The sequence below is a fragment of the Halichoerus grypus genome, chromosome 6 (genome assembly GCF_964656455.1).
Source record: "Halichoerus grypus chromosome 6, mHalGry1.hap1.1, whole genome shotgun sequence".
Taxonomy (NCBI): domain Eukaryota; kingdom Metazoa; phylum Chordata; class Mammalia; order Carnivora; family Phocidae; genus Halichoerus; species Halichoerus grypus.
This window is the reverse complement of record NC_135717.1, coordinates 87,409,634-87,424,634: the sequence shown is the minus strand read 5'-3', so window position 1 is coordinate 87,424,634 and position 15,001 is coordinate 87,409,634. Positions and strand designations below refer to the sequence as shown.

At 42.3% G+C, this 15,001-nt stretch overlaps 1 protein-coding gene across 8 annotated transcripts in view; it reads left to right on the top strand.

Annotated features, from left to right (window-relative positions):
* The window catches only part of DUSP16 (dual specificity phosphatase 16), a 170,690-nt gene that overhangs the window by 131,093 nt on the left and 24,596 nt on the right, over positions 1–15,001 (top strand). For all 8 annotated transcript variants that reach the window (XM_078075627.1, XM_036112037.2, XM_078075622.1 and 5 more), the window contains one exon: positions 1,118–1,256. In XM_078075627.1, the coding sequence (XP_077931753.1) occupies positions 1,118–1,256 (139 nt within the window). The remainder of the gene's footprint in view (positions 1–1,117; positions 1,257–15,001) is intronic.

The following is a 15,001-nucleotide window of genomic DNA, read 5'->3' as shown; positions in this document are numbered from 1 at the left end:
CACCCTGAATGAGGAATAATTTTAAAACAGCCTCACTTTTAAGGGGAAAAAGTAATCTGAGGAAGTTTTGGTTGCTTTTTAAACTTTGGTACCTTAGGGATACCTCAAAGTAATTTACTAACCACACTGTCACATTTAAGAATATTTCTAAACTATACAGAAAGGTTAACTTGTTTTAATTTGGTCAAGTGCTATGTTTACCTCTTTTAATGGTTTGCTAAACTTTTTAAAAATTTAAACACTAATAAGTAGTTATAGTTGATAACATGATATTAATTATTAGTAACTTAATATATAATAACTTATAGTACATGTGTCAACAATCACTAAATTAATACATTATTCTGTGTTATCTACAAATTTACTGAAAGGAAATCATTCTTTTCAAGTGGTTTGGGAAGAAAGTGGAAACTGATTATATTAGAAGTGCTGTTTATTTGTGGGAAGGGAAGGTACCATTGTTCAGGATTTAGGGATGTAATTTATCTTGGAGGAAGGTTATTTCTGGGATTCCAAAATGTTGTCCTTGTGGTAGGTAAGGCTGTTTCTTTTCTTCAGGAATAAAAATGAGTTCACTTTTTTTTTTTAAGATTTATTTATTTATTTATTTATTTGACAGAGACATAGCGAGAGTGGGAACACAAGCAGGGGGAGTGGGAGAGGGAGAAGCAGGCTTCCCGCCGAGCAGGGAGCCCGATGTGGGGCTTGATCCCAGGACCGTGGGATCATGACCTGAGCCGAAGGCAGACGCTTAACGACTGAGCCACCCAGGCACCACAACTGATTTCTTCGTTATGTAGAAACATTTTAAAATGTTTCTTTAGTTCAAGGATTGTTACGTTTATTTTACATATTATTTGTTTTATGAGTTTCAGCGTTTTATAGCGGTAAGGATTTTAAACCAAGGAGATTTGAGCATACCTACACAGAAATAACATCAATTTTGCCTTTAAAAGTTGATTTTTACAAGCATTTAAACCATTTGTATACTAGGTTTATCCAGTCAACTGCGTGTCCTTTTTATTCAGATTATTACTTGAAAGTGGGGGGGGGCAGTTATTTGCTTCTGGGATGATTTTCCTAGCTTCTTTCCTAACAGCCTCTTTTTGCACTGCAGGTTGACATCGATTGCAGTCAGAAGGTTGTAGTTTACGATCAAAGCTCCCAAGATGTTGCCTCTCTGTCTTCAGACTGTTTTCTCACTGTACTTCTGGGTAAACTGGAGAAAAGCTTCAGCTCCGTTCACCTGCTTGCAGGTAAGGCTTGTGGCAGAATTGAAAGAACTTCAATCTCATGGAGCCCTCCCCATAAGCAGTATTTCACAGAGAGCTCAGAGTACAGTAGGTCATCACAACTGTGAGTGTTCTGGGTAAACTGATTTATTTAAAGCTTCTGATTGACGTAACTATTCTATTTAAGTTCAATACTACCATTCTTCCACAGTAGTCAGTGTGTTTCTTACTTAGCTCAAATGCCTCTTCATTTGGTATTTATTTGTTAGCTAGAAATGTCACATAGATCTGTGTGCTGCTTCTGGCCAGAGATTTTTCCATTCATCTGGGATCTAAAAACAGTAGAAATGCTCTACTTCTCAACTCCTGCTCTTGGTTCCCACCCCCTGTGGCAAGAACCAGACTAGTGTCACAGTGTCAAACTCTTATTAAACAGTTACAGTTACGGCGGACTCCAGATCAGCCCACCATTCTTGGACATTATGAGCAATGAGAGGGAGAATGTGTATAAACCATTTCTTCTGGTAATTAGGGAGACAGTTTAAAAACTCATTTACTTGTGTATTATCGTTTTGTTTTTACAACTGAAAAAGGTCTCAGTTTGCAAACACTAAGCAGATGATTTTATACAGTACCTGGGAAGAACTATTTTATGTCTGTCTGAAAAGGGGGGCAGTGTGCGAGTTCCATTTCATCGAATTCCAAAGCAGTGTTCATCCTTTGCTTCCCCTGTTTTGCAGACGTTTCTAAAGCCCTTTCACTGACATGGGCTCACAGAGTGGGGAATACAGTGTGACAATGCACAGTGACCTTTAACACAAAGCTGCTGTGTCCCGCAGATTCTGCCACCGTGAAAGGCAAGAGGGCTTTTAAAAATGCGATCTAAGAAAACAAAATATGGTAGATATTATCATTTTCACACTTTTAATCTTTTGTTGCAAGGATGGTACCATGAACTTGATGTCGTTGGCAGTTGATTGTTAGAAGTGTAAACGTTTCAGTTTTCAGAGAATAGGATTCATCAGTTGTTGGTATGTTAACACTTAAACTCTGTGAAGGTTTAGATAAGATTTCCGTGTCTCCAGTTCTTGCTCATCAGCTTTTGCTTCAGGTCTCAAAAAGCAGGCATGGTTTCCTGTCTCTTTCAGATCATCTGCTGCCCCGCCTTTTGCTCATGCTGTGATGCTGCGTGATCTTTCTGTTAGTTTCCTTAAGTGAAGCCAGCATGCCTTAGAAAGAAGTTTTCAGAGTTCTGTGACTGAGAATTAGAATATCAGGCTCCATCTCTTGTTGATCGGTGCATTCTTTTCCTGGGAGTATACTGTGGTAAATACCGCTTTTATTAGAGTTCCACTAAACTGATTTAGTGAGTTTAGGAACTCCTTTCATGCTTCTTGTAGGCGCTGTGAGGACTTCACCTTGGCATGCTATTAATAGGACCAGGGTTTTTCTTAAAGAGGGGACACCACGATGTGCTTCACAGCGAAGTAACTGTCCCACCTCACTCTTGTTGGAGACACTTTCCCTGTGGGGGGCTCTGGCTTGGCAGCGTGGCCAGACAGACACTCCCATGGAGGAATGAGCTCATGTTGAGTTTCTAGCACAGGAGTTTTAGTTCCTTGAATACCCTTTCCCCACTTTAACAAAGAGCATGCTTGAGTTACCTGGGAAGGTTCTTACCGGCCATGTGTCAGTTTGGGAGGAGCACTCCTTGGGCAAGGAAGAGAAAGGGCTCAGTCTGATCAGCTAGATCAGCTCAACAGTGGAAAGACACGTGGAATGACACACTGAATCCGAACACCCTGACATTCCCACGTTGTACAGGCAATGCCTGGTTGCCTGGATCTAAATGAGAGTCCATCCAGGCAGCACCAAGAACCACACCGAATGTATTGATAGCACCATATCCCGATCCACACCCCAGAATCCTGTGTATCTTTTAGTTAAGGAGGTGGCTTAAGGGACTGAATTGAATTGCCTTGTTTGGGAGTTTCTGAGCAGCATCTTATGATACCTAAGAGAGGGTTCTAGATGGTTTACAGCCTTCTAACCATTCAGAAGCCCCTGACCAATTGGAAATTCCCTTGGTTAGTGAGTCTGCTCCTCGGAGTAGACCGAAGAGTAGCACAAGTGGAAGAGAGTGCCGGGAAGCTCTGGCCATCAGTTCTTGGCAACCCGCTTTGTTGCCAAGGTCCAACTGCTCATTGGATGTTCCAGGGATGTGGGACAGGTGTTTCTTCAGTATCTTGTGTGTGTGTGGGAAATAACTGTGGAAAAGCACACAAGCTTCTCACAGGCGCTATAGAAAATGACAAGGTAGCTGGAGACAATTTCCACTACAAACTGCCCCTGTTGCTCTTAGCAGTTGGAGATGGTTGTCAGCCTCATAGTAGAAAGATGCGGTGGTTTCTTGGTGGTGATTTCTCCATCGGCTTAAAGCTTTCAGCTACTCTGAGATTATTCGGGAAGAAAGTATCAGATGTGAGATGGGTTTTATGGTCATTAGATATGGAAGTAAAGAATTGTGGCCTGAATTCCATTCCCATTCTCAAGGCCACCTTGCCTGGGCAAAAATGACTTTAGAGAAGGGGAAAAAAAAGACATCCCCCAGGAACAGATAGAAGAATGAGCTGTCTAATGAGCTGTCTCCCTCCAACAAGTGGAGACCTACGCCTACCTATAGGACCTAGTTATAGGGACGTAAAGAAATGCAGGGTTACTGAAGGACGCTCTACTGGAATGGGCTTAATTCCTTAATGTGGAACAGGTCCTCTTTGGGGATGGGGCTAGCTTATTAAACTTGTTTTTTGTTTGTTTTTTTAAGATTGTGTTTATTTATTTGACAGAGAAAACACAAGCGGGGCGGGGGAGGGCGGCAGGCAGAAAGAGAGGGAGAAGCAGGCTCCCCGCTGAGCAGGGAGCCTGACTTGGGGCTCAATCCCAGGACCCCGGGATCGTGACCTGAGCTGAAGGCAGACACTTAACCGACTGAGCCACCCAGCTGCCCCTTAAACTTGTTTCTACCAGGTGCAAAGGGTTCTCTTAAGCCGCTTGGGCAGCTAATTATCAGGGAGACCATTTTACCAAGTCTTCTAGTCCTGAAACTTGGACCCTTGTTCTGCAGTGAACCCTGCCTGTACTGGCCTCATCTGCAGGCCCCCACAGCCTGGGACCTTGACCCTTGCCTGACCAATTTTCTCCTCTTCTAAACAGTCAGTATTCCCAAGATTAACTTGATAGCCATATACTATTTTTCATTATTATCTTAAAATCTTATTTAAATCTTATGTTATCATTTTTCATTTATTAGCATAGCTCCCCTTCCTGGATTCTCTTTTTCAGGCTGAGGACTATGTCTTTTTCATCTTTGTGTTCCCCCACAAGGCCCAGCACTTCTTAAATTCTCAGTAAATATTTGATATGTAAATTAGCTTACATGTAGTTTTGCCCCATTTATATTTCATGTGATTCATTTTATTAGTGTAGAATATAAGTGATTGTATTAAACAGTGATGAAACTAACCTGAAAGTGTAGTGAAAACTTGAGATTGTTTTAAAATAAATGATTTACAAAGTATATTCATTCAGAGCCTACGTACAGCTGTTATGAGGAAAGCAATATGAAAATGTTTCCATCTATTGAAGTAGATTTAAACATGATTTTAAGAGCTAATAAAAATAATGCGATGAAATCATGTGAATCTTACTTGATCCTTAAATACTGAATGTTGATAAAAAGCTAATAGCTCTAGAGTTCTAGCTCCACTCATAGGAAGATACAAGTCCGTGAATCCATATAAACTGAGAATGGTTGTGATAATTTCTATATGTTCTTAGAGGTGAATATAAATTGATTGTTCTATTTAGCCATTAGGAAGTCTCCCAATAACCAAGCCGAGCCAAACCATAACATCGTTTTGCCCCCAGAGGAGTAAAGGGTTTAATTACCAGTAGTAGCAGCCTCATCTGAATAAGGAAGAATGAATTTGGATCCCTTTGGGAAATTCTCCATCATCATTGTTGGATAGGTGATGACAAAACCATCTTTTCCACTTTTTTTTCAATTTTGAAATCTGTTATTAAATAAGCACAGTTTAAAAACCCATCTGTGCTCCCACAGCCATCTGTGAAAACAAGACCGAAGAATTTGAATGGAGGGAGTGACGGACGGGTGATGTAAACATGTGTTTCACAAAAATGACCATAGTGGAGGGTCCTGGTTGTGAGGATTGGCTTAGATGATGCATGTGGAACCCCTGTATCAGTTGTCTTCTTTTAAAAGCTGTTATCATCCTGAGTTAGAAAACAAATAGTTGCCACCATTGACTTACTGATCAACTTTTTTGGTCTTGGTAATGTTCAGAAAAGTAGTTCTTTTTAAAAAGTAATCTTGTTTCTTGGCCTTATTCATTTCTCAGGGCACCAGATTGAACATAAATCTGGAAGAGAAGAGAAAAAATACCGAACTTGGGCTTTTATTTCTTGCTGACATAGAGAAAAGAGAATAGATGGGTCGTTAATAGAAATAAAGATCAACCTACAGATGAGAAATACTGTTGTTATTTCCTTCTCTTTCCTCACTGCTGTGGTTCTGAGTAAAAGCAAAAGGGACCCACAGCAGTTTATTAACTCTGCAGCACTCATTTCTGTCCTGTGATGAGACACAGGATAACCAACCCTACAGCAAAACACCACACATGAATCACAGACTTCAGCCCTGCCATTTACAGACGAGGAAGATAACTGAGCCCTGAGTGACTCTCACAAGCTCTCACTCCCGTCACGTGCCCAAGGCCCATATCCACAGTAATTCCAGAGTCTTGTGGAATTTCATCAGGAGGCTGGACTGAAGGCTCTTTTTGTGGTAGCTCTTTCTCAGACTCTCTGTGGATTTCAGAATCATATTCTTACTTCACATTTTATGGAATGAAGCAACATATAAAAATATACTGTAGATAAAAATTTTTAAAGCATTAAATTATTTTAGCGGGGGTGATCATCACATAAAAGTCTAACTCCTCTGTTCTGTGCTGAAGGATAGTTCTGAATAATGATAGAAGATACCATTTATTAAGCATTTACTGTTGGGTACAATGTTAGTAAAGCACTAAGGGCTTTTATAAACATTTGTCTCAGAACACAGCTAAGGTCTAGATTGATGTTTGCTATGGTTAAAGACCAAATACACATTTCTTTGTTTTGCATTAGATTTGCTAGTCTAATTAGAACTAGGAGGGAGTAAAAGTGTATTTGACTCTACACTTTTTCAATTTAACAGGGATCTAGATTCAGTCAGTAGATCTGTATAATAAACCTATAGCTTTGTTTAGTGGAATCAGTTATCATCCTTCCTAATGGAAGTACAGTAGAACCCTGTCTTGCTGGTGACAGATTTTGCTGTGCACGCTGTTGTTACCATCAGTTCTGTGACCTAGTGACATTTCTTCTGTCCTTTTGTCTAGAGAAGGGTGTCTTCAGTCATCCCATCCCAAATCCTGCAGTAGTTGGTAAAAGAGATGGAAATGAATGGATTTCAGTAAAAGTACTACAGTTGCTCAGGAGTTGGCTGTTCTTGGGTTTAAAAAGCTGCAGGGACTGAGAGCCCCTGGAAGCAGACTAAACACAGGTGCCGTCTTGCCCGCTGGCGGCCGTGTCCCTGCGCCCAGCTTGGTGAGGCCCTGCAGCCTGGGTCCTCTCTCTCCAGCTGCTGCCTGCCAGTGTGGTGAGCCGGTTGGTGTCGCTGCCCCTGCTCGCGGTGCCGAAATCATAACTGCGGCCGTGTCTTTTTTTTAAAATGGGCTGCAGACCAGACTAAAGATAGTTCCTTGGTTCCTCATCCCGATCCTCTGCACGAGCCAGATGACGGCAGCCTCGATGAGCACGGTGGCCTCAGCCTTGCCCCGGTCGTGTCACCCGTGGCTCTGGAGAAGCGCCAGACCCAGGACTTTCATCCAGTCCACCTCTCAGGGTTTCATGGGCACTTTTGTGGTTGGGCCTGGGGCTGAGCCACCAGAAAAGCAAAAGGCTCGGCCCTGCCCTTGAGAACCTAGCGACCAATTTGGGGAAATATGCCTAAAGTGGACGAAAGAGAGGGGTGTATGATCCTGCGCTATACTGTGTGATACAGTGAAAACGGTGATGGGGTGTCGTCTGCAGAGGTTGGGGAAGATTTGATTACGGCAGTGGGGTTCTAACTGAACCTTGGAAGATGAGTAAGATTTGGAGGGGGGCCTCGGCGTTCAGACGGGGGGAGAAACATGATTCAAAATGTCAGGACTGCACTTTGATTTTAGGGGGCCGTAGGGGGACTAGAGTAGATTTCTTTTGCAAAGGGGAGAAGTGGGAATTGAGAAGAGATGAAATCAAATTATGCAAGCTCTTTAAACCAAAAGGACAAACTTGTGAGCCATCGGGGATTTGGCTGCAGGCCCTGCCGCCTCCCAGTCCCCTAGGTCTGTCTTCTGAGTTCTCAGGGTGTCCACTCTCTTCCTCCTGCCAGCAGCCGAGTCAAGCCCAGAGCATCCCCCCCGCTCCGAGTGCTCCGGGAGCCTCTTCACTGGCCTTTTCCTATCTTCTGCCTTGCCACCTACAATCCATTACTCACACTGGAGCCAAAGTGGTATTTTTATTTTATATTTTAATGTAATCCAGATTATATAACTCCCGGGTCTAATATGCATCATTGCTTTTCGGATAAATTCCCAAATCCTTCACTGACTCACCAGGCCCTATAGTGGCTGGCTCCTGCCTACCTCTCCAGCTTCATCTAATGCCACGTAGGTCCTCAGTTCGTTTCACTTCTGTAGGCCTCCTCCTGGTTGCTGCAGACCTGCGGCATCAGTGTCTCGGGCCTTCACAGAGGCCCCTCCTCCTGTCGTCCGCTCACTCAGCCTAGCGTCTCCTGCTGGATTCAGTGTTGTCATCAAGCCTTCCCTAGCTACCAGGCAAAGTTGGTTTTCTTTGTTATACATGGTTCTTTGACCACCTACCTATAATTAGTTAATTATTCATCTAATTATTTGGTTAACATTTATCCCACTAAACTGTCCATTCCAGAGAGGGCTTCTGTTTTGGTCACCACTGCCCCCATTACCTAGTGCTGTGTCCTGCTCACGGTAGGTGCTCATTAAATGTCTCTTTGAACCTACAGATGATTCCAGTGGTCTCGAGTTGTTTGGTTGACTGAACAGGTAGCCCTTGCTTCCTGCCTGCTTTGTCAGGTCTCCAGGGAAGCTGTGCAGTTGGCCAAAGAGGACTGTGGATAGAGAGGAATACATAGAAGTAGTCTATGGGAAAGCCTGCTTCGGGCTAGATCAGAAAGCTTTGAGCTTCATGTAGAAAGGCCTGAGAGATGAGTTATATGGTGATTCACAGACAGTGTACAAGTTAGTCAAATTTGATTTTTAAGAGTCATTCCCCAGAGACCAGACTCATAGCCCCTTTTCCTCTGACTCATAGAGTTATCTCCTGATTAATAATCTCATTTCACCGAGCCCTTTGATGATCACAGTAGACCTGTCCAGCAGCCATTTCATCCTGATCTGGGTCCTAATTGTAGTTGGTCTGATTAGTTTCCTGAGGGATGTGCCCGGATTCCCTGAGCCCTGGGGTATTATTAGACCTTCCAGATCGTATGGAGTTCTGAGCTACTCAGGGACATCTGAAAAAATTTTCTCTCTCCACCTTTCATGTAAAGTCAGCAGCACACTGAAGATTGGGTATGACAGAAACACAGGATTCAGTGCTGCTTTTCAGTGACCAAAGTAGCACTCACCAGTTCTGCCTTTTTTCCTTTAGTAGCAGAACCATGTTTTTCTTGTCCTGCGCTGCCTCTGTCACCCGGAGAGTCTTCTGGGCGTTGTGGTCTAGGAATAGGAAGCAGATTCTGGGCCCCCACCCATGCCAACATCGTTTTAGGCTTTGAATGGAATCAGGAAATCCTTCTGAACACCAAAACTATACAAGACTTCTGTCCATCAACAGCTATTCATTGTAACAAGGAAGGATTCAGTAAACATTTATTGAATTTCAGTTATGTGCCAAGCACTGTGCTAAATGCTGAGGGGATTACAAAGGAGCGTGAGACATAATTCTTACCCACAGGCAGTTCACAGTGTATTCTAGCTGGAGAAACAGAGGTCATAACACACACACAAAGATGATTCACAGTTACCAAGTCAGTGGCAAATACTCATTGCCAGATGGTTGCCATAAATTTTATGGAAGTTCTAAGTTGTCAAGATCATACATAGATACACTGGTCAGGAAAGATTTTGTTTGTTTTTTAAGATTTATTTATTTATTTTAGAGACTCAGCACACATGCAAGGAGGGGGAGGGGCAGAGAGAGAGAGAGAGAGAATCCTCAAGCCGATTCCCCGCCGAGCATGGAGCCCAACATGGGGTTTGATCCCGGGACTCAGATTGTGACGTGAGCTGAAATCAAGAATCGGCTGCTTAACCAACTGAGCCACCCAGGCACCCTGGAAAGATTTTTTTTTTTTTTTTTAATGCAAGAGAAGAGTATTGAAACTGTCAGAGAGTAACTCAGTAAGGGAAGATAGTAGGGTGAAATTTGTTTCTGGGACCTGGCCCCCATCACCAACCTGAGACCCGTGGCCAGTTCTCCTGAGCTCTGGGTGTCTCTGTGTTTAGAAGGTTTTGATGTAAAGTGTATTTTATTGGTTATGGTAAGAAACCTTTGGAATATACTTCTGTAGAAGAAGTATGACTTGTGCTTGCCTATGGTTTGGAAGGAAATAACAAAATGGATTGGAGGAGAGATTAAATTGCCAAAGGCCCAAGATTGGAAAGCACATTGTGTTAGGAAAACAGAAGACCAATTTTCCTTTTCCATGGAGGGTGGTGGCATGGAAAATCAGGTTGGGCTGTGGACTGGGATTAGATGAGGAAGGGTCTTGAATGTCTGGCTCACAATTTTGGATTTTATTCTGTGGGTATTGAGAGCAGAGATCACATCAAAACTTTATTTTTAGGGTGCTTAATCTGGCAGCAGAGTGGCCGTGAGTGGGGAGGAGGACAGGTGGATCAGAGAGAGCTGTTACTGAGTTTATCTAAGAGTGAGGGATGAAGGTCCTGGAGCAGGGGGGCGGCAGGAGAATGGGAAGGCAGGGCAGAAAGAAGAGACATAAAGGAAAGTCAGTGTGGGGATGCCTGGGTGGCTCAATTGGTTAAGCGTATGCCTTCGGCTCAGGTCATGATCCCGGGGTCCTGGGATCGAGCCCCCGCATCGGGCTCCCTGCTTAGGTAGGGAGCCTGCTTCTCCCTCTGACCCTCCCCCTGTTTGTGCTTTCTCTCTCCCCCAAATAAATAAATAAAATCTTTAAAAAAGAAAAAAAAAGGAAAGTGTGTTGGCATAGCAACTGGATGTTGCTGAGCTGGGAGGTTGGGGTTGCCATGGATGGGGATGCAGAAGGAAAGAGAGGGAGACATTGGCTTTGACTTTAAGTGTCAGTAAATCTTTTAAGTGAAAATGACCAAAGGGAGTTGAAAGTGTTAGCTTGGATTTTGGGACCTCAAACAGTACAAGCTTGGAAATCTTTGATTTTCAGGTGAAATGAGCCAATGTGGTCTCTAATAACCTCCCCTTGCATGCCTATGGCAGTAGGGGCCTCCTGAGTCTGTCCTTCTCGGGAAGTCCCCGGACGCTGATCGCTTACCCTTGTCTTCACATCTTCATGTCACTGCAGGACCAGTCGGGCTGCCTCTGCAAGTCTGGCTCCCCTCCTACAGAAGTCATTGGTTTTATTCAGCAAGTGGTGGATTCTGGCCATATTCCTTTTGTTTAGGTATCCTGGTTGCACTCTTTAGAATAATCTTTGAGGGCATTTATTAGGGGTACGAGCTGTGTGTTCTGGATATTTTAAGAGGAGGAGTTTCTGGGTGTAGCTGCGTATTGTCAGTTGGAAAGATCAGTAAAATAGCTATCATTCCACATCTTCTGAGAATTCTTTACTAAACAACACTTCTGGATTTTGCTAATTGATTCTGATAATGTTATCTTAAGAAATAATAAGATTTAGACCTTCTGAATCACAAGAAATTGCATTATTACAGTATGTGGTGGTTTTTTAATGCTAGTACTTTGAAAATTTAAAATCTGTTTTGTTGTCTAGGTGATAACTGTATTAATCCAAAAATTAGATAGAATTTCTCATTTCCTGACTGCGCCAGGTGAGAGAGTTGTTTAATACAGAGTGAACTTTTTTGGAGATGTCATTTATGGGACAAGTTTTGTGAGACCCAAGCTACTTGTCCGGCTTCCTGGACGGTCTCCACAGAAGTGCATATCTGTCCACTTTCCTCTTGGTCTGTGCTCCGGTAGATACGGAGCAGATGGAATAGGAGCTTAAAGTTAATGCCTTAAGTTATTAGGGATTTTTCTCGTCAGCGCTGCTCAGTGGAGATTGGCTGAAAAAGACACAGATGGAACACTACTAAGGATGTTGAGAAAAATCTGCCATGCTCTCTACCCTCCCAGAAATGATTTATCAAACATGTGTGGCTTGGCTTACCCAGACCAGCCTATTGTACAGCTACTTACGTATGTTTGCTTTCTCCAGGGGCGGGAAATTATGGTGACTTCATTTTTGTTTCATTTTTTTAACTAGTTTCAACTCTCCATGTATACAGTTTGCGGACCCTGGAAGAATTGTAACCACACTTGAGTCTTTTTGTGAATGGCTAGAGAACAGAGAACAAAGCTGCTGGAATTAGTCACTTCATTGTGAAGTGAAATGTGCATCTGTTGTGAAATAACATTTCAACAATCGAAATATACATGTCAGCAATTTAGTTTTTAATATTAGGATTGTCTCCTAATAGCAAAGTAGCAGATTTTATTTTCAGGATGGAGAGAACTCTTCTCTACAGGTGGGGTGTACTTAAATCCTTCACATGCACTCTGGAAGAAGTAAGTGAATGGGTTGTATTATGTCACAAAAAGGGAGTCTTTGTTTTACAAAGGTTAAACTACATGAGAACTATGTTTAAAAAGTATGAAACCATATAAACTATGAAAATGATTTAATATGAAAAATTAATTTGCATTGGCTTTTTAGAAGCATGTCTTTCATAAAATCGAGCTTGGTATAGATATTATTTCCGTATAGAGCTGTGGAATCCCTTCACAGTGTGGGAGGGAGTAGCCTTTAGCCCTCCTTCCCGCTCTGCATGGCTCTGTGGGGCTGCGAGAGCTCTGAGGGACTGGCCACCTGTTGGCACTGAAGCGTAAGCAAAGTCCTGTGTTTCTCCCTGCAGGGAGCTATCTCTAAAGGGATGGAATTGACATTTATCTCTAGTTTGAAAGACTAGGGAATCCATTTTTAGAATTTGAGACTTCAACATTTATTTCACATCACTAAGCTTTGGTAAAGTGCTCACTTTTGTTTATTACAAATACTCCTTTTTAAGAAAAATCACTGTGATTTATAACTGGTTTCAAGGGTCAGAGAGAAGAGAAAAGAGTGACTAATTGGAATTGTTTAGTAGAGTTGTTATATGTATTTTACTTAGCAGATTTTTTCCCCCAAAATTAAATGGTGGTTCACATTGGCTTTTACAGAAAATGGTATTTGTGATTAGAATTGTGAAGGTGGTGCTCTGAAGGAAGAAGGTTTTCTTGGCTGCATGAGAATAAAATGGTATATAAGTTATGAATGCCTTTATACCAAACGTTTTCTCTGTTCAGAGTAATATATATGTTTTTATTTATAAACGTGCATTCTACTGGTTGGATTTGTGGAAGACTAACAGAAATTGTAGTTCGTCTGCCTGTCCAAATCTGTGGAGCTGGCCCAAGGTGTCTGCACGTCTACCTGCCCGTCCCCTCGTCCGTATTTCTCTGCGGGCAGGCGTGTCTGCACACACGTCTTCCTTCCTCTTGAAAACAAACATTTCAGCCTAAGGGGAAGAGTGGATACCACCATTTCTAGATTCAGGTCTATCTTCGGGAAGCTTGTCTGGGTTACATGACTGCGTTTTCTCGATTCCCAGATGATAAGCAGCATAAAATCTAGGGAGAGGAGAAACGTGGTGAGATTGGATGGTGAGTTCAATCCTTGACCAACTTTATAAGTATTTTAAAAGCTTTTCAACACGAGAGGATAATGAAATGATGTTGTGTGTTCTTGTCATGCAATCTAACACGGAGTCTGGGGGACAGCGGAGGGTTATGACAGGGCAGAGAAGATGACTGTTCTGTATCTGTCAGCCATTTGTAACAAAAAATTTGCATGGATGAATTATACTTTCCTTCTTGTGAGTTCTGGTTTGTAAGAGGAAGAAGGACATTTTAGACATATTTCAGAACTGAGTGGCTGATGAGGCCACAGATAGTTTTTCAAGAGTTCGGGGAAATCAGGCAGTGTCTCATCTGTTGTTAATTAATGAAATGAAACTAGGGTCACTAGAGTACAACAATGAATGAAAGGTCAGTGAATGGAAAAAACTGTCAATGAAGGAGGGTGTTAGCAGAGTGGAACATTGTCCTAGATAAAGATCAGGGAAAATGTACTCTTTGGCTGAGGTAGTGTTTTCTGGAAGTGACTAGGAGCCATAGTTTGGGACATTTCAGTCCAGACTGAGCACTAAATGAATGCTCTGATTTCAACGAAATCTGTTAAATATTTTAAGGCTATTCAGGTTTGTGCCAGAGATTAGTTGAAAAGATAGTAAAAAAGAAGTTTTTTTGTTTTATAATGTGTTCTACAGTGTGTTATTGCTGTTTTGTTTGGCTTTTTGGTTTTGTTTTGAGGTTAAACACTGGTTTCTTGCTCTCAATTATTTCTGTTCTCTTAGAATTTTCTAGAACCACCCTCACTTTTGAGATCCCCCCGAAGTTAAAGTGATTTGGGATCACGGTAGTAATTAGTGTTAAAGCTGACTTCAAACAGCCCAGGCCTGCTGACGCTGTCGATGATGGTTGCCAAATTGTACCCCCTCTGAGAGTTGCCTTGTGGAGGATGGCCTGGAAGTCCTTAGGACAGCTTCACCACCATCTTGCACACTGTGATCATGAACAAATCAGTGACTGTATTTCTATCTTAACTAGTTCATCTGTCAGCTCTGTTCTTGGTTTCATGTGAAATGAGTGCATTTAGAGTCTCTTGTGTCTCTGCTCATGTCAGACCGCTTTCCCTTTTTTCTCTCTCATTGAAGCTTTTGAACCATATATGGCTCTGGGGAAGTGAGGCTGTGCCATGAGTTTGGGAGAGGCCCATGGCCATTTTTAGCCTGGTATTGAGACCTAGCAGGTCACGGCTAGTGAGGGCAGGACCCCATAGAAATCAGCAAGGCTATCCCTGCATCCTTACAGTTAATCCTGTAGTATTTGGAGAAGATGCATAGCACATCGATTGATAGTATGGTCTCTAGGGCCAGACTGCTGGGGCTCATGTCCTAGTTCTGCCAGTTGTTACTCCGTGTCTTTTTGAACCTCTGTTTTCCTATCTGTAAAATGGGAATAATGATAGCACCCACCTCCTAGTTATAAAGATTGAATAAATACTTGTAAAGTGCTGAGAGCAATGTGCGTCACTTAGTAAATGTTAGGTAATTCTTTGATTACTTATATTATTTGTACATCTGATTACTTATAAATTTAAAATGGAATTCAAGTGGAGTTTCCTTGGATTGTCTCTCTTTTCTCTGAGAATGTTTACTGGAATATTGTTCTGTTGGAATTAAATGAGAGACTAGTATGTGAACTGTTTTGGAGCCAGGATAGAAAAAAAATGTGAGAACAGTTCT